The following is a 17,478-nucleotide window of genomic DNA, read 5'->3' as shown; positions in this document are numbered from 1 at the left end:
CGAGTCTTTTTTAAAATTAGATAACATGCAGCCGCATGTTCAGTATATTTACACCAAATAATCTCTCGTTACGTTTAAAAGCAGAAATTTGGTTTACATAATACGCCAGAAAGTACAATGTAAGTGGTTTTGATAAATCTCTAAAATATTCTCTACAGATTGATTAAAATATAAAAATCTATATTTTGTGGCATGAAGTGACATAAATTCCCAGGTCTTATTGGATTGGCTCTTGGAACAACACTTAAGCTAAGAAGGGTGTACGGTTATTGTAAATGATGTTCACAAGTTGAAAACATGTGTTTGTAATTCAAGTCTTCGAAAATTTTGTTCTAAATAGCAAACCAATATGCGCGATAATGAAGGCGCGGCATCTTCGAGATCGATTGAAATAGCAGAGCTGAATAAAATAACAAAGGTAATAATGAGTAAAAAAAGGAGAAATGTTTTTCTGAAAAATTTGTATGATTTGCTACTTTATGTGGAAAAATGTCTTACGCAATTTCTTTTTTGCAGGTAAATAGTATGCAGACTAGAAAGGCTTCTTTCCTTCAATGGATAAAAAACTTCCGATTGATTGGAATGCTCTTGGCAGCAATATCTGGTCTAGCTTTTACTGTCAGCAACTTCATGGTTCAAATGACTTTAGATTCTTTTCCCAGCACAAGAATACCCACTTTGCAATTTGTTTTTGCAAGATGCGCCGTTCAGACGCTTTTTATCATACCGTTCATGATTGCATTGAGAGTGGAGTACGCAATCAAGAAAGAAGAAATACCAACTTTCTTACTAATGGGTTTTGCAGGTTATGCTAATATCGTGTTTATGTACTCAGCTCTTGATAAAATCCCCATTGCTGATACTCTGGCAATTACTTTTACAAGTCCGTTCTTTTGCTGTTTACTCAGTCACCTTATCCTAAAAGAAGGCTTACATTGGTTTCATGCAGTATGTGGTTTATTCAGCTTCGGTGGGGTAATATTAGTTGCACGCCCAACATTTTTATTTGGTCAAGAAATGAAATCAAAAACTGTTCTCTTTCAGAATAAACATCTGTCTCGAAGCACCAAAGAAGTAATTTATTTTCAAGGAATAGTTTATGCGTTTATTTCAGGAATGTGTCTAGCACTATACTTTGTGTTGACAAGACTTATTACTAGAAATGCAAGCCCACTTTTAGCAATTGTCTACCCAAGTCTCTTTGGAGTTATCTTAAGCCCAATTATCATGTTGATGAAGCAAGAGAATTTTATACTACCAGACTCAATTATCACAAATTTTTATCTACTCTTAGTTGGTTTTATGAGTTTATTTGCTTTAACATCGTTGTCGCTCGCCCTAAGAGTTGAGAACGCGACAATTGTTAACGTGATACGAAACATTGACATTGTTTACGCATTTGTGATGCAGTTTGTTTTTTTGCGTGTAAAACCGACTAAGTGGACGATAGGTGGTTCTTTTGCTATTATGACAGGAACATCATTAATTGTGCTCCATAAATGGATGCTGTCTAGAAAAGAGGGCAATATTATAAAGGCAAATGAAACGAAAGAGAGAATTCAGCCCAAGTAATAATTTGCAAGAAAAACAAACCAAAAGTTAAAAATTATGATAACAGTATTATAATGTTATATATTTTTTATTATAAAATTTTATTTGAAATATTACTTTTATTATTACTACTTCTTTATAATTACTATATTTTTGTAATATATTAGTGTTATTATTGTTGTTATTGTTTTCATTATCGTTTCTGCTGTTATCATGATTTTTTAAAATTCTTTCAACTCAAAACTTAGTTTTACAGGTTTGTGATTTTTTTTATGATTTTGTAAAAAAATATGCAACAAATTGAAAAAAAAAGATACAATTTTTTTAATGAGTCATCTCTACAAATAAAGTTTATACGCCCACCTATAAATCAAGAAGTATTGATTTTAATGAGCTTTTTAAACCGACACATGAAAAATTTCAAATTTATGATCAAATGAGTCAAGAAAAATGAAAAGTTCCTTTAAATGAAATTTCATCCACATAAAAAATATTTTTTTTAAATTTTATCAGTTTTCAAATTCAAAGTTATTAAGTTATGACTAGAATCAATACATTCATTCCATACATTCATTTGTTAGTTTATTCGTTTATTTATTACTTCACTGATAATAAAGCAATCGAGTTTTAGATTTAGATAACCAGAGATATATAATCAAACATTTGTAAATATTTATGGATATACACTTGCCATTATCAACTTAGTCGGAAGTCGTTTTTAAATGTTGATTTTCTCTGAATATTTCAGTCATGCAAACGTATTGCATTATAAAATTACTTTGGTTTCAACAATAATTGATAAAATTAGCTTCAATAAATTATTTTATAAGAATATAAGTAAATAATTTATATAAGAACACCCTTGTTGGCCTCGTAAATCATAATTATTCAAAATTCACCTGAGAATTACTGCCGTAAAGTTTTCCTTTTAACATTTTTAAAATCCAAATCAACTCAATTTTTTCAAGCACTTGTCAGATCATTTGGCTCTCAGGGCTTCACTGTCCAAATATTTTGACTGCTGTTTTAAAGCACTTGTAAATATAAGTGTTTATTATTTTTATTTGTTACTGTTTGTTATCTAATGATCGAAGGAACAACTCGTCATTAATAGAATAATTTTATTTTTAAGGCTTTTTACAGTTAAAAATTTACAAGAAAATGTTGCGCGTATAATATATATATACCTTCCTTACGTAACATGTTTATGAAAAAAAGTTGTCATACAGGCTGCAATTAAATAAATAAAAAAAGGCTGTAAATTAGATTGGTAAAACAATATGATGGCTTCATGCTCTGCGGACACAGCGTTAACTTTCTCGTTTTTTGTCGCTGCATTGTCGTACTTTTAAGACCGCATTTTTATATAAATAATTAGTTTATCAACGAAAAAAATTTCATTCGCAAGCTTTGGTTTTCGATTGGCTTACACATTTATAGCGGATAGAAAGTTCACCAACTAAATTATTGCAATGGCCTCCTAACGTTGCACTTGATACAATGAATTTGCAATTTCTTTTTCCGTCGCACATTGCCGAAATAACGCCATGTGACGCTTTTGTACAACACGACGAGGTTTTTGAGTGACGGATTTTGCGAATCTCAATAACTTTTCCTTTTGAACATTTGAGATTAATGAATTCATTCTCCTTTGCTGTATTCCAATCACCTGAAAGAGAATAATCAAGAATGAAAATGCATAAAATAAAAATAAACTATTAATGATTTCTATAGTTAAACAAAATAATTTGATAAGTATTTAAGTTTCATTTAAGTCGTAATGGACTTTTCAACACAAAACTAGTTAATTTAATAATCTGGTCTACAATAAAAAAAACAACAGTAATAATATTTTACGAATGATCAAATTAAAATATCCAGCATGCGTATTAAAATATTCAGAATAAATTTTTAAATTTTGGGAGAATTTAAAATGTTCTTTGCTCGAACGCTTCAAGATTGAAAAAACTGAAAAAAAGTCTTTAGAAGGGTATCTGGGAACCTTAATGCGGTTTAGCGCTATAAAGTTAAATCTCACTTTTTGCATTACTTGTTCCAGAGGCGGTGACTAAATTCTCTTCGCTAACACCAATACACAATGACGATTTATTACTTTGCTTCGGAAAGTTATCGCAGTCTAAGACTTGAGGCCAGCTAAACCCAAATTTTTGCAAAATCATGCTACAACCGTTTTTTGATTTCAAACACAGTTCTTGACAAGGCGGAATTAACCCGTCATATTTTTCCATGCACACTGGTATATATAAGGCGCATAAAAATTGCGCCAAGTGTGGAGAGCATTCCATTTTTACCAAGGCTTGGTACTGTTTCAACTCAAGTTCAGCTTCGTATTGTGCCCTGTGATTTAAAAAGTTAGGGAATCTGGTAGTATTATAGCCCACAGTGCGTATGTTGCTTTTGCAAATATACGAAGTTATCTTCTCGCACTTTTGCTTGGTGTTGAACATTCCGATCAAATCTGAAGCCTTGACCGAAATTACTAACAAAAAAATCACCCAGTAGTGCTGCATTTGAAATAATGTAAACTTTTCCTTCGTATACCAAGTCCTTTGCAGCACGCTTGTGTTTGTTCTTGTTGCGTTTTTTTTTAATCTCTTATATATGCTTAGTTATTGTTGCAAAATAAGGAAAATATTTACTCTGATCACGTGGCATAAGCCTCTCAACAAACAGCGTAATCGATAAGTATATAGTATCCGATACTATACATCTGTGTCAAGCTTGTTTTCTTTCCAAACGCAAACATTTTGAAATCTGTGTTTTTTAGTATCGGCATTTCCTTTTTATAAAAAGCTCTTGAAGAAATCATCGATTGCGTAGACGTAACAAAAATATTGCGTTCCTTTGAACTTACTAGTACGCTAGGAAGGAAATTAACCCTAAGATATCATCGCAGGGAAGTTTTTTTTTTTTTTACTTATAATAATTCGGGCATTTTGTATCCAAGATCATTTTGAAAACATCGTAACGGCTTTTGCAAATATCACGGAACCGACTTTAATTGAACTCAGATTAACTTAAATCCTAAAAGATTGTTGAATCTAAACTAACGAGACAAACATCTTTGACCGCCAAAGCTAATCTCCAGCTTTAACTATTCAAAACACGAAATCAAACAGGTTTGAGTTTCAGAGTAAACAGTAAAAAACGTTTACTCTGTGCAGCTTTGGATAAATGAAACTCCACCGAAAAATTCATCTTAAGTTTCAATGTCATCTTAAATCTAGAAATCTTTAGATTGTCAAGGGAATCTTACGATAATTCTAAATGGTTCTAAATCACAGGAAAACCTTAATTCATATTTCGACAGAAAAGCAAATGCTGTAAATTAAGAAATTTATTTGACACTAAATAATAAATTGAAATTAAAATTGCTGTCGCTCAGTTCGCTACAGTTTTTTTTAAAAAATCTCTTCCTTGCGCGAGTTTTCATATAACTTATAATAAAAACGGGTATTGGGATATTTTATTTTTCAATAGCAGAACCTATAATTCGTAATATTTTTATAACAGTATTTTTATCACATTAAGATTTTTTCAATTGTGCTGTCGACATCAACTTAAGTGTTGTTTATATTAAAACGTGGTAAGTTTGTTTGCCAAACCAATAACAGGACAACGTTTTACCGTATAAAACTAAATGCTTTATAAATAAGTTCATAAAAATAACCGAATGAAAAATCTTGATGGAAAAAGTAGCAAGATATACGTAAAGTAAAATATACCTAAAAGTAAAACAATCATTCATTTTATTATTTTGTTATTGATTCATTTTTTTTTTTGTTCCTGGGTAATGAGTGTTATTTCCTAATTACTCATTTCTCTTGAGTATAGAAAAAAGCTATTAGGTACAAGTTTAATAAAAAGGGTAAGATATTTTTAAACATCTTCAAAAAACATCTTTTTATTGCATTTATTTGATGCAAGAGAGATATTTGCTTGTTTTGGGATCGGTAATAAATAAACTACAAAAACAAAGTTTGTGGAAAATGATAATAACTTTTGATATTTTTGAGCCATAAGTAGTAAAAAAACACTTTGTAACCTTTAACCAAATCGTGATACGTAATATACCGGCAGAGAGCGATCATGAGTTGTTTATTTTTGCATGGGGAACGTTAACCATACTCCTTTGAGTTAACACCTCATAAAAAATTTTTATTTATGTAAATTATCATTTATTAATCCAAGTTAAAAGTGTGAAATTTTTATTCATTCATGGATTTAATCACTGCTATTAATAACACAAAATATTTTTCTCCGAAGTGTCAGTTTGACCAAGGAAATCAATTAGTTTTTTTAATCTTGGCTTTTTTCTAAGAAGAACAAATGGAATACCAATTTAAATTTTAGCGCGTTGTTTTACTTTAGTTTATTTTTGTGACGAGAATTAGCAGTTTTGAAATAAGTAATGAAAATACTCAACCGAATGGAATATTATATTCGTAAAGATCATTCATAAAAATAACTTCGTCCAAGCATAAAGAAGTAAAGCAAGCACTTGATTTGATTTGTTTAGAATTTACTTGTCTATTACTTACTTGTGTTACCTGGCTTAAAAATTCGTCAATATTTATCTATTTCTCAAAGTTAGTTTGTGATATCCGATTAAAAAGAAATGTTCATCCCTAAATACTTTATCTAAAACTAATTTTTATGCCTGAAATTAGTTAATATTAGTGCCACACAGATCATTTTCATCATTATTTATGCCGTAAATCTTATGGGTTGACTCTGGTATAGCTTTGTAATAGTTTAAGAATTTCAAATGGGGGCATACAACCATCTTCTTGCATTATGCAAGAAGTGCATAATTTCTTGGTATTGTCATCATTATCCACCATCAGTACCTCCGTGCCTTTTACAGTGCAAGTATTTTGCTGTCCTTTTTGAGAATCTTGCAGCCTCATTGGAATTTGAAGCAGAAAATAAGTATTTCCAGTGCTTCTAGATTCAGAGCTGTTCTAAGACTGATGGCAAGACCAGATTAAGAATATGAGTTCAGTACATATGTTCAGCCAAGTTGGAAGGGGGAGAAGATACTCTCTTTGGTTTGTAGACAGTTATCAAACATCTACATGTGTAATAAAAACAGACAACTTTTTGTTCATTAAGCATAGAAATGTAATTTAGTTGTAATTTGATTACAAAAAGAATACCTTCTCCTTTCTTTACTAAAAGATTCACTCGTGATTTTTAGAGAAAGATTTTTGAAAGTGGTGTTGGTTTATTTTCTTCGTAAACAAACCAAAACTCGTCGATGAAAAACCAACTCATTTTTCAGTTTCACATTGAGCACTCGACCTGTCGAGAAGATGAACGTAACCCGAGCTAACTTACTCTGGACCTGTGGAAATCATACACAACCACAAGGAGGAGGGGTTTCTGCTGACCAACTCTTCTGCAAATTTTATTGTACTTAATTTTTTTGGTTTTTGCGTGTGGCGAAGTTTATAAAAGTGTTTTTTCCTATTAAAATGTTATAAATTTCCAATTTTATCTTTTTGAAAATAAAAAACACAAAGTAATCAACTAAAGTCTTGTGAAAAAAAGCTTAAAAAAAAGTTTATGTTCATGACTCAAGGTGGTGGGCAATTCACACAACTTACCCTCTATTTTATAAACCTTTCGGTGAAGAATATTATCTAGACGCAAAAAGTTTTATTCCGAATTAAAACCACATGGGGAAAAACAGCACTTACATTTTTAAATTTTTGAAGTTTATTATGAATCAAGTTTTAAGTGAAAAAAGAAAAAGTCTCCGTGAGAATATTTTGGACGAAACAGCCTTAAAAAAATATTGGAGTAATCCTACTTTATGAATTTCTAAACTACAAAAAAGTGACGTGTGACTCCCTTTGGTCTTCAAGAATAAATATTTACTAGCATCTCATTAAATGAGCTTTTCTTTTTCCTTCCTATTCATTTTTTACTTTGAATTTTCTGCGCCAACTGGTATAATTATCGAAGTTCGTGACTTCGCGCTAAACCGATTTTAACTAACAGATACGGTCTTTGAAAACTTTCATGCAATTGCCGGTTACTTAAATTTGTAAAAATGTAAGAGAAAGCCATTTGCCAATATTACTATACTAACTTTACACTCTACGTTTAGTACAATTCTTAAGAAAATCCTTTAAAGGTATGAATATACACATATACAGTAAAGTAACTATGCAAAGTATCAAAAAATTTTAGCTTTGTTCAAGGAAGGTATTCAACTTTTAAGATTTCGACGAAAAATACCTTTAATTTGCAAGTTTCAACCAGGATATATTTTCTTTTAACATCAACTTTTTCAATGAAAAGAGAAAATTACAAAATTGAATATGCTTTGCCCTGAACAACACCAACATTATGTGTGCCTTTATTTTACTACATTTTTTTTATTAATACCTTTTAGTTGAAAAGCTTCTTAAATGACTACATTAATGTTTGCTGTGCACTTCAAAAGCTTTTAACCATTCTCTGTATGGGATTTGTTTCCTTTGTATATTCTCCAGTGATCTTTGAATTTTGAATGCATTGCTTCTGTAGCCTGTTCACTAAATAATCTAAGTAATGTACCATGGCTATAAATGATTTCTGGAACATGGTAGAAGATAGCATGTGCTTTAGGAGTCACCGTGATTGGCAAGAAGAGGTGTGAATTCTTGAATTGTTAGATTTTTTGCAAGAATCTTTTGTCTAACTTTTGTCCAAAACTTTTTCAATATCTTAGTTTGAATTTCCCTTAAAGTTCTGTTCTTGTTAGTTTCAAAAATATCGGAGCTTTAGTTAAAATATCCGAGCTTACTTTATTAAGCCAAGAAATATTATCTTTTTATTATACATAAATTAAGATCAACCCCTGAAAAGCCATTTAAGCCAAACCTGAAGCCCTCTGAGCTGAGTAAGTTGATTATTTATTCTGGTTTCTTAGTTCCATCATAAAGGAGAGATCTCAGCCACTGTGGCCACATAAAAAAAATAAAAATAAAAGTTGGTTACTTTCTTTTGTAGCAGTTAGAAAAAATTGGTAGATCTGCCTCAAATAACAATGAACTCACTAAAAATTGTTATTGGGCAACCATTTCCAAACCCTTTGGAAATAAATGTACTCCTGGTGGGATTTGACTTGTTGATTTCAACTTCAATGAGATGACAATGGAACTAATCGTGGTCGCACTGTGAATAAAAGTAAGTTGGAGTTAAAAACTACGCTCGCGCGTAAAAAAGATCCTTATGGCACGCGAGTATGCATAAAAAGAAGCATTACTTTTTCTTTCACGTGTGAAAATGTCTTTTAACCTGAATGTGAAACATTTGATCCAAAAGACACCTGTTTTTATGCACCATTGGAACATAAGTTAAGGCATTACATTTTAAGTGCGAACGGAATAAATGCTTTAATACAGTAAAAAAATGTCTTAAACACTTGATGTTGATAAACAGTGGGAAGGATAACATAGAATGTAGTCTGATGTTACCTGACAATACAACAAAAGTTTTTTCTGATAAAAAATATACAACTTTGGGAATCAACCAAGTTATGATAGTTACGTCTACATTTATTAAAGTCATGACTAGGTTCTTTTCTAATGTGTCTATTTACCAGTTAATTACCAGTTTTTACTAGTTGTTAGAACAAAGTTAGCAATAATTAAATAATGGTAGTAATAGTTTTACTAGTAATTAGAACTAATTACTTCTAGAAAGTCATGACTAGGTTCTTTTCTAATGTGTCTGCAGGTTTTATTAATCAGGTGTTGCTCAAATATAAACAATCATTTAATTTAAAAATGCTCACTTAGTGTGATGAATTCGACTTGATCTTGTTTGACTTGATCTTGTTTGACTCATTTTATCTATGTAAACACAACTGTATTACCAGTTTGTTATTGCAATGCCGAATTTAAATTTCAGTTATGTGACGGCTTATATTTTATGCAGTTGTGTAGGTGTGTCCACACCTCGTGTCTCGCACTTTTTATAGTTCAATGTGTAATACGTTTGGATCGAATGAAAATTATAAACTTATGCTAATACTTTATTTCTTTTCTCTTCCTCACAATTATAATTAATACAGAAATAATTTTAAGTTAAAATTAAAAAATTTAAAAGTTAAGTTTGATTTATAATATATGAAACAGTATTTTTATACTACTAGGGTTGAAGTTGATTAAAAGATTCTTATTTTAAGCTATATAATTTTAATATGACTGTTTTTTATATTTAAATTTAACAAGTGTCAAAATTTTAAAGAACTCCGTTGTTTGCTATAAGGAAAAAAAAAAATCAATTGGATGATAGAAATAATTTTTACCAAAACATAATTGAAAATGAGGAAATATTTGAAAATTAGTTGTTTTTTTTTAAAATGTGTTTTACCAATTTATAGCTTTGAATAAATAAATTTTAAAAATAATCTTTATGAACTCAAGTGTTTTGTAAAACCCTATATTTAATGGCTACAAATAATATATTTATATAATCTCAGAAAACGTAATGAAATAGGTGATATTTGTTTCTTTTTCATAATCATTCCTCGTGGTTTAAGGGAAGATTTTTGGGAAGGTTTAAGTGGTATAAGGTTGAAAATTTAAATATCTTTTTCATATTTTTATTAACAATAATTCATTTAAGTATCTTTAGCTTTTAGATTTAAAAAATTTTTAAAAAGGAATATTTTAATTTTTTTTCGCTAAAGACTGAACATTTTGTAAAAAACGCAAAAATTAAAATTATGTAAAAAAAAAAAAAAAATTATTTTTCATTACGCTATTTTCTTTCATTACGGTAATTTTGAAATTCCACTGCATGAGATTCTTTTTCGTTTATCTTTATAAAAAAAATTCTTGTATTTTTTAAGATTGCTTTGGTATTACAATAATGTAAGGTGAAACATTTTTTTAAACATTTTTTGGTCTTCATTTGTTTGTTTTTTTCAACTCTTTTATCGGACACGTACGTCTAGATTCAGATAACTCGATTTTCCCTCGATTGCCTAATATTCAAGTTGTTTACGAATTTCATTGATCAGGAATAAGTCTAGCGTACACTTGACCTAAAGAATAAAAAGGAAAAATTTTCATTTGTTCATGCTATGGCTTTATTAAAAGAAGTACGTTTGATAATTTTATGTGGTTATTCACTATTTTAGTTTTTCCATTACAAGTGTTAATTTTATAATGGCCATTTTATTACATAGATAAAAAAAGGCACATTTTTACACTATCTTCCTGAAATCTAAAACGTACTTATTTAAATGTAGTTGTTTAGCTATTTGCTTCATCTACCAAAAGCCTTTAAAGTAGTCTTTAAAATATCGATCATTTAAAAATTTTAAATAATCTTTGTTTTTCTGCCTAATCTGAATTATGTTTAGCTAAAAAGCTAGCTACATGTAATATGTCTTTATTATTTCAAAAAAAAAAAAAAAAAAAAAAAAAAAAATCTCACTAGCTTATTAATTTTTCTAATGCCTGACAACACATATAGCAATACCTTACTCGTATCTCATTTCATGCAAATAAAAATCTTAACCAAAAACAAATCAGTTTAAGTTGCTTCATTAAGTTATGTATGAGCACACTTACACATAAAATGTATGATATTGCTTTCATATAGCCTGAAGTTATCAAAGTTGATAAATGGGATGGAAATTCTCTAAAAAATGCTATTGATGATGCAATTCGAAAGGTAAATTTAAAAATTTTTGTTTGCATTTTTTTTTTTTTTTTTTTTTTTGAAGGTTAAAACAAATAGTTGTTTAAAATGTTTAAGGTATAATTATTTACAATTAAAAAAAAGAATTATTGTATAAGTTTTAATTTTTTTTTCATTTACTTGTAAAAACTTTATAAATATTTTGCAGCAGTCATTTAAAGAGTGTATACCACATAGACTAAATAAATTTATCTACAAAGGGTTATACAGGGTGGCCCCAGGATAATCCATTAAAAAATGTAGCCTAATATTTGTCACTGTTAATTATCAGTGTAAGAATATTTCCTTTGATAAAATTAATCTGCTTTTTTTTTATTCATAAATACATCAGAAATAATTTTGCATTGAGAGTATTATTAACATAAATTAACATGTTAAGAATATTATTAACATAATTTGACATTAAGAATATTAGGATTAAGAACTGGTGATAAGTATTAATATATACTGATCAATTTTTTGAAATAACCATATGTCTTTAGCTTTGGTTTGCAACTAAATTTATGTTTGGTCCTTACAAAAAGACTTCACTGTATTTATCAATATGTGTGAATATGTCTAAGACTGTCCATTATGATATAAGATACTTTAACCTTAAACCTCTTACAATCTATAAACAATATTTTTTTGTTAGAGGACTCATTTGCAAGTTGCTTTCTCTTAAGGCCTGAAAGTAGTGTTAAGAGTTTGTAACACTGATATTGCACATGGATTCTTTTAGAACCATGTTGCTTTCTTATGCAGACACAAGCTTTGGGAGCTATTTAATATGTATCTCTAATTATATAGTAGTTGTTATGGAAAACCTTTTTCGTGTGCAATACAGTGAAGATAAATAGAGTAAACAAAATAGTATTTTTTATTTAGTTTAAATTTTGCATTGATGTTTAATTTCGTGTCCTCTTGTGCTCTGGGTACTTGACTTTGTACTAAAATATTGACTTTGCAATATTTTTAAGACTGTTAAATTGTTATATAATCATATAAACAAAAATAGAAAATGAGAATAATATATAAAAGAAAAGTGATTATGTAGGTATAGTATATTTCTCCATTCAGAAATTTGATAACAAATGTGATCTTGCAAAGTATAATTATTGAGTAGCTGATAGTGTGTTTTGTTGGTAAAATTATACCTTTCTTTTTCCTTGTCTTTTATTTTCTAAATTGATAACATGCTTTTTTATTATACAATTTTTTCCCCCAGATATTCATCAATGATTTGAAATACACAGAAAAAAACAAATATGTGGACATTCGTCTTACTTTGAGTACTCTGGGTTGCAGTATGTCTTTATTGGCTTTGGTTTATGATTACCTGAACCCTTTCCCATTATCTAAATATGTTTTAATTTTCTGTGTGCTGAGGTATCCTTTTCTATGTTATCTTTCAAGAAACCATAAAACGTAAAATTGTTTCACTTGATTTTGAAAAAATACAAAAAATATATGTTGTTACTACTACAAATAATAAAAATTATTTTTTTTCCAATTGATTAATATTTGTGGAATTTTTGCATACCAAATAGACAGCTAAAGTAATTTTTTAAAGTAATAATTATTATCTGCCTTTCAACTACTGTCTTTCATATTCATACCTTAATGATAGTAAGTTACTTCACTCTCATGTCAATTCTGACGCTTTTTATGACCTTCATTGAGAAGAATATTATTCTTTTGGCATCCCAAAAAGAATCCTCTGGATTGGTAAGCTTTTTTTTCCTATATACAAAATCATCAAATCTTTATATCAAACCAACTTTTTACATCAATTTTTAGGATCTACTAACACTGGAGATTCTAAAAAAATTTTTATGCTAGAAATTTCTATGATTTTTTTAAGGATCCTGATTCAGAATGGAAAATTTCAACAACAATGAAGAGGTTTTCTAATCAGTTTACTTGTGACATCTGTAAATTAGATGGATCTACAAAGAAAAAATATCAAGCTTCATTTTCAAAGTATCTGTCATATGTTTTTCTTTTTTTCTTCATGCTATTAGAATTCAGTTTTTTATTATTAACTTAAACTTTTTTACAACCACTTTTCTTGGATTATTTTAGGTGTGTTTCATCTTGGGTTGATGAAAAAGGTGTAATCTTAGTTGACTTATTAAAAGCCGATGTAATAAAGTGTCATCAAACCATAACTTCTTCCAAGAAAAATCAATGATAATGTGTTACAACACTTAATGAGAAAAATATTTTTCTTCAATATATATATTTTTCTTTCCTATAAAATTTGATTGAATTATTTAATAAGTGTTAACTATGTTAATTAAATTAATCTATTAAACTTCATTAAGTCAAAAAATATTTAACTTTGTTTAAATATTTTTTTTTTTCATAAATATATGGATTTAAAGACCAAAAGTTGATAATAAAAATTTAAGTTTAAAAAAATATGCCATTTTTCTAATCTTCTTAAAAAAAAAAGTTAGCATCATATTTATAAAAAAAATACTTAAAATCTAAAGTTTCTAAAATTCGAACATTTTTTATGATTATGAAGAGCTTTAAAAATTAAAGAGATTATTAAGATTTTTAACTATACAATTAACATTAATATTTAGCTGTTATATAATATAGCATATACATTATTTAAATAAGATAACTTACTACAGTAATATATAAGATTGTTTAAATTTATTAGAATACTTATGAAATAATATCTTTTGACATAAAAAATAGAATGGTTTACAATGATTAGCTATCTATCATGGATCCTGCGAAGGATTTTAAGAAATGTTTCTTTGGTTTTATTGATAAGCTTTATTGTTTTTGTTGTGTTTACACTTCATCACTTGTATTCAACTCAAAATAGTGGCAAAGGCAATTCAAATGCTTTGCACAATGATTATGTTGACAAGGATATGACTGATAGGATTGCAATATTTCACTATAATCAGGAATCATTTGATGATGACAATGAAAACAATTATGATGAAGCTAAAAATAAGTTTGGTTCAAATTCATTTCTTGATAAATCATTTAGTGATGGAAAAAAACATTTTACGACTGTTACTAACAGTTTTAACGCAAAAAATTATCAACCTTGTCATAATGTTCATGTGTTTTATTATCCGTGGTATGGAAATCCAGCAACTGATGGTAGTTTTATTCATTGGAATCACAAATATTTGCCACATTGGAGTCCAGAAGTGGCTAAAATGTATCCAAGCGGAAATCATGTACCTCCTCTTGACATAGGGAGCAATTTCTACCCAGAGCTTGGTGCCTATAGCTCAGGAGATTTACATGTTATTGAAAATCACATGCAGCAGATTTTAACAGCAAGCATTGGTGTTTTAGCTGTCTCTTATTATCCTCCTGGTTTGTCTGATGATAATGGAAAAGATTGGCAATTTATATTACCAAAGATTTTTAATGCCGCTGCAAAATACAACTTGAAAGTTACTTTTCATATTGAACCTTACAAAGAACGTTCAGAAGTGACATTAAAAAAAGATATCGAACAAATTCTAAAAGAATATGGTTCTCATCCTGCTTTTTATAGACATGTACACAAAGGGAGTCTTCGACCATTAATATACATTTATGATTCTTATCATACAAAACCTGAGCATTGGAATCAACTTCTTGGTAGTAAAAATTCTACATTAAGTATTCGGGGTACAGCAAGTGATTGTTTTGTGATTGGCCTTCTTGTTGGGGAAAACCATAAGCAGGATATTATTTCTGCAGGTTTTGATGGATTTTATACTTACTTTGCAGCTAATGGTTTTACATATGGTTCTTCAAGGTACAATTGGAAAGATTTGAAGAGTTTTGCAGATCAAAATCACTTATTATATATTCCAAGTATTGGTCCTGGGTATATAGATACTAGAGTACGACCTTGGAATAGTGAAAACACAAGAAAACGGTTAAATGGTAAATACTACATTGATTCCTGGAATGCAGCATTAAATGTGAAACCAGACTTAATTTCAATCACTTCCTTTAATGAGTGGCATGAAGGAACTCAGATTGAAAGAGCAATTTCACATGAAGTAAATAACTTTAAGTATCTGGATTATGTTCCTTCAGGTTCTGATTTTTATCTTACACTGACAAAAAAGTATATAAAAACTTTTCCAAAATGCTTTGTTTGATTCAGTTAGAAAATTTTTTGAAAAAGTTAAAGTAAATAGTTTGTTCTGTTTGTTTTGTTGTATTTTTACATTTACACATTTTTACAGCTTTTACTTATGTTACTCATAATAGAATACTGTTTCTTCCTTTTTCTTTTAAGACTTTTTATTAGTATTTATATGTATATATATTTGCTTTTATAAAAGACTGAAATTACTCTGAAAATGTAATAATCCTGGTGCTTTCATTAATTTCAGATAAATGCTTTTTTATGATAAATTTTGGAACACATTTTTCTTTTTAAAGTTTACCTTCTTTTAATTGGTTAGGCCCAAATATGTTTGTGAATTATTTAAAATATTATCCATGTAGTTATTGGTGCTTTACTAATACACTTTTAATCTTCATACCGATGCTTTAACATTTTCAACTTCTTTTGCTTCAGTTTCGATTGTTTATTATTCTAACACTATTGTTTTTCTGAAAAGTGAAACCTATGACTGATCAAGAAATCAATATTGCTGGCAGAACTAGTTGTAAATCTCCCTTACAATTTTTTGAATTTTTAACTGAGCACAACACTCTTTTGGTCATGTTTTTGATGCTTTTATCATAGAGTTGCAAGCAGTATCTTACCTTCATGTGCATTTTGAAATGTGTTATTAAGTGCCTATTTTCAATTAGACTCAATCTTATTGTTGTTTAGATAAAGTAATAATATTGGCATGCGACTACCAAAAGATGCTTTGTCATTGCAACAGGTTGTTTGCACTTTCTGTTTCAAATATTCTTAAGAGACCCTAAGGTAAAAAAGCACAATCGCTATTAAATTTAAAAATATGAAATATATGTAATTTATTTCCCAAGATTTAAAAATTAAAAAAGAAAAGGAGGAATACGCTTATTAAATATCATCAAATGTTCAATTTTTTTTTTTTTTTTTTTTACCACTTTGGATTCCTTTAAAAATGATATAATGATAGGATTTTTAACTAAAATAAACTGAACTAAAATAAATTTTGAAGTAAACTCAAAATGTTTTAAAATATTTTAATACCTTATGAGCTTTTGTATAAATGAAAGAAAACAATTTTTATATGCTTGGTTTTCTAAAACTCTTTTATTGGTAGCTCTACCTAACTTTTACATTATTAACTTTTATACTTTTTTACTTTAGTTTATGAAGCGTAGACAAGTTTTGAGTTTATACAGAGAATTTTTCAAGTTAATACGTTGTGTACCAGTAAATGATCGTGAATCTCTTAAGCAGTGGATTAGGGCAGATTTCAAAAGTAATAAGCATTTAACTGATGAGGTTTGTTTGAAGCTCTATTGTGAATATTCCTTCGCTGATGCAAGGCTTACTAAATGTTACAAGCTTCAATAAGAGCTTATTGTGTACATCTCTCAGTTGATGCAAGACTCACAAGCTGTTATATTTTCTTTTTTAGATTGACATAAAGTTGCAGTTATCACGAGGTCGCCTGGCTTTAAGAGAAATGTCAGCAGCTGTGAACCTACCAAAATAACAGTGAAATTTGCTTTAAGATGTACATGTTCAAGATATTACATATTTTTATAAGAAAGGTATTCAATATATAAAAAATGCAGATTGTATGTATGGTAAATAAACAATGTATTTTAACAATGTTGATGAAGTTTTTTTTTCCTTTCAGTGCCAAGATGTAAACAGATTTTTTTAATGTAAACACTCAATAGCAAGAAATGTAAAAATACAACTGGTTTCCCTAATATTACCTATATAAGATATATATTTTATAGCTAAATTTGAAAGTTGGAGCTTTATTTTGCAGTAAATGTTTTCAAATTTGATAATTTGTAAAAATTTTAGGCCAAACATGTTACTAAAGAAAATATAATATTACTCTAAAAAAAAGTAATATTCTTGCGCACTATTATTTTACATGAGGTGTATAGACAGCATGCTTTTTTTTTTTTTTTTTTTTTGAATATTCATACTTGTTTTTTATTGGCTATGAATTTTATTACTAAGAGTAACCTTTTTATAAAAGCTTATTGAATTTGTCTGTGTCTTGTTTTTATTGGATATGAATTTTATTACTAAGAGTAATCTTTTTGTAA

At 28.7% G+C, this 17,478-nt stretch overlaps 5 protein-coding genes across 9 annotated transcripts; 4 read left to right on the top strand and 1 right to left on the bottom strand.

Annotated features, from left to right (window-relative positions):
• Positions 1-1,828, top strand: LOC149883126 (solute carrier family 35 member G1-like). Of its 3 annotated transcripts, XM_090065691.1 has the most exons (3): positions 20-119; positions 341-418; positions 517-1,827. In XM_090065691.1, exons 2-3 carry the CDS (start codon positions 350-352, stop codon positions 1,570-1,572), a joined length of 1,125 nt encoding a protein of 374 aa, XP_089921817.1. In that variant the 5' UTR covers positions 20-119; positions 341-349; the 3' UTR covers positions 1,573-1,827. The 3 variants fall into 3 exon arrangements, with proteins under 3 accessions (XP_089921818.1, XP_089921817.1, XP_089921816.1); XM_090065692.1 differs by lacking the exon at positions 341-418 and having other exon boundaries at positions 1-119; positions 517-1,828; XM_090065690.1 differs by having other exon boundaries at positions 31-418; positions 517-1,826.
• An 830-nt stretch (positions 1,829-2,658) lies between these two features.
• Positions 2,659-4,536, bottom strand: LOC149883125 (frizzled-2-like). Its single transcript, XM_090065469.1, has 2 exons — positions 3,590-4,536; positions 2,659-3,220 (listed from the first exon to the last, which is right to left on the bottom strand). The coding sequence occupies exons 1-2, from the start codon at positions 4,080-4,082 to the stop codon at positions 2,949-2,951; spliced, it is 765 nt and encodes a 254-aa protein (XP_089921595.1). The 5' UTR covers positions 4,083-4,536; the 3' UTR covers positions 2,659-2,948.
• A 5,998-nt stretch (positions 4,537-10,534) lies between these two features.
• Positions 10,535-13,495, top strand: LOC145181911 (signal peptidase complex subunit 2-like). The gene is made up of 6 exons (XM_080057107.2): positions 10,535-10,675; positions 11,182-11,253; positions 12,488-12,648; positions 12,894-12,987; positions 13,124-13,242; positions 13,345-13,495. Exons 1-6 carry the CDS (start codon positions 10,658-10,660, stop codon positions 13,451-13,453), a joined length of 573 nt encoding a protein of 190 aa, XP_079913233.2. The 5' UTR covers positions 10,535-10,657; the 3' UTR covers positions 13,454-13,495.
• A 370-nt stretch (positions 13,496-13,865) lies between these two features.
• Positions 13,866-15,660, top strand: LOC149883124 (glycoprotein endo-alpha-1,2-mannosidase-like). The gene has a single exon (XM_090099981.1). The coding sequence runs from the start codon at positions 13,983-13,985 to the stop codon at positions 15,393-15,395; it is 1,413 nt and encodes a 470-aa protein (XP_089956107.1). The 5' UTR covers positions 13,866-13,982; the 3' UTR covers positions 15,396-15,660.
• A 127-nt stretch (positions 15,661-15,787) lies between these two features.
• LOC145181909 (LYR motif-containing protein 2-like) lies at positions 15,788-17,407 on the top strand. Of its 3 annotated transcripts, none has more exons than XR_016456299.1 (4): positions 15,788-16,136; positions 16,553-16,690; positions 16,827-16,962; positions 17,052-17,407. XR_016456299.1 is itself a non-coding variant. In XM_090099983.1 (3 exons), exons 1-3 carry the CDS (start codon positions 16,101-16,103, stop codon positions 16,902-16,904), a joined length of 252 nt encoding a protein of 83 aa, XP_089956109.1. In that variant the 5' UTR covers positions 15,788-16,100; the 3' UTR covers positions 16,905-17,407. The 3 variants fall into 3 exon arrangements, 1 of the variants encoding a protein (XP_089956109.1); XR_016456300.1 differs by having other exon boundaries at positions 15,788-16,180; XM_090099983.1 differs by having other exon boundaries at positions 16,827-17,407.
• Positions 17,408-17,478: the final 71 nt, after the last annotated feature.

The sequence above is a fragment of the Hydra viridissima genome, unplaced genomic scaffold, assembly GCF_058129835.1.
Source record: "Hydra viridissima isolate aposymbiotic clone 2 unplaced genomic scaffold, HvirCarnegie_v1 scaffold_10, whole genome shotgun sequence".
Taxonomy (NCBI): Eukaryota; Metazoa; Cnidaria; class Hydrozoa; order Anthoathecata; family Hydridae; genus Hydra; species Hydra viridissima.
Note: the sequence above shows the minus strand (reverse complement) of the source record. Positions and strands in the feature narration are given on the sequence as shown.

Excerpts from the sequence above, each read along its gene's own strand:
- LOC149883126 (XM_090065691.1), top strand. The coding sequence starts at position 350 with ATGCGCGATAATGAAGGCGCGGCATCTTCGAGATCGATTGAAATAGCA. Across the intron at positions 419-516 it reads AGCTGAATAAAATAACAAAG|GTAAATAGTATGCAGACTAG; the intron begins GTAATAATGAGT and ends TCTTTTTTGCAG.
- LOC149883125 (XM_090065469.1), bottom strand. The coding sequence starts at position 4,082 with ATGCAGCACTACTGGGTGATTTTTTTGTTAGTAATTTCGGTCAAGGCT. Across the intron at positions 3,221-3,589 it reads TGGAACAAGTAATGCAAAAA|GTGATTGGAATACAGCAAAG; the intron begins GTGAGATTTAAC and ends ATTCTCTTTCAG.
- LOC145181911 (XM_080057107.2), top strand. Across the intron at positions 12,988-13,123 it reads AAAAAGAATCCTCTGGATTG|GATCCTGATTCAGAATGGAA; the intron begins GTAAGCTTTTTT and ends GATTTTTTTAAG. Across the intron at positions 13,243-13,344 it reads TATCAAGCTTCATTTTCAAA|GTGTGTTTCATCTTGGGTTG; the intron begins GTATCTGTCATA and ends GGATTATTTTAG.
- LOC149883124 (XM_090099981.1), top strand. The coding sequence starts at position 13,983 with ATGATTAGCTATCTATCATGGATCCTGCGAAGGATTTTAAGAAATGTT.
- LOC145181909 (XM_090099983.1), top strand. The coding sequence starts at position 16,101 with ATGCGACTACCAAAAGATGCTTTGTCATTGCAACAG. Across the intron at positions 16,137-16,552 it reads ATGCTTTGTCATTGCAACAG|TTTATGAAGCGTAGACAAGT; the intron begins GTTGTTTGCACT and ends TTTTTACTTTAG. Across the intron at positions 16,691-16,826 it reads ATAAGCATTTAACTGATGAG|ATTGACATAAAGTTGCAGTT; the intron begins GTTTGTTTGAAG and ends TTTCTTTTTTAG.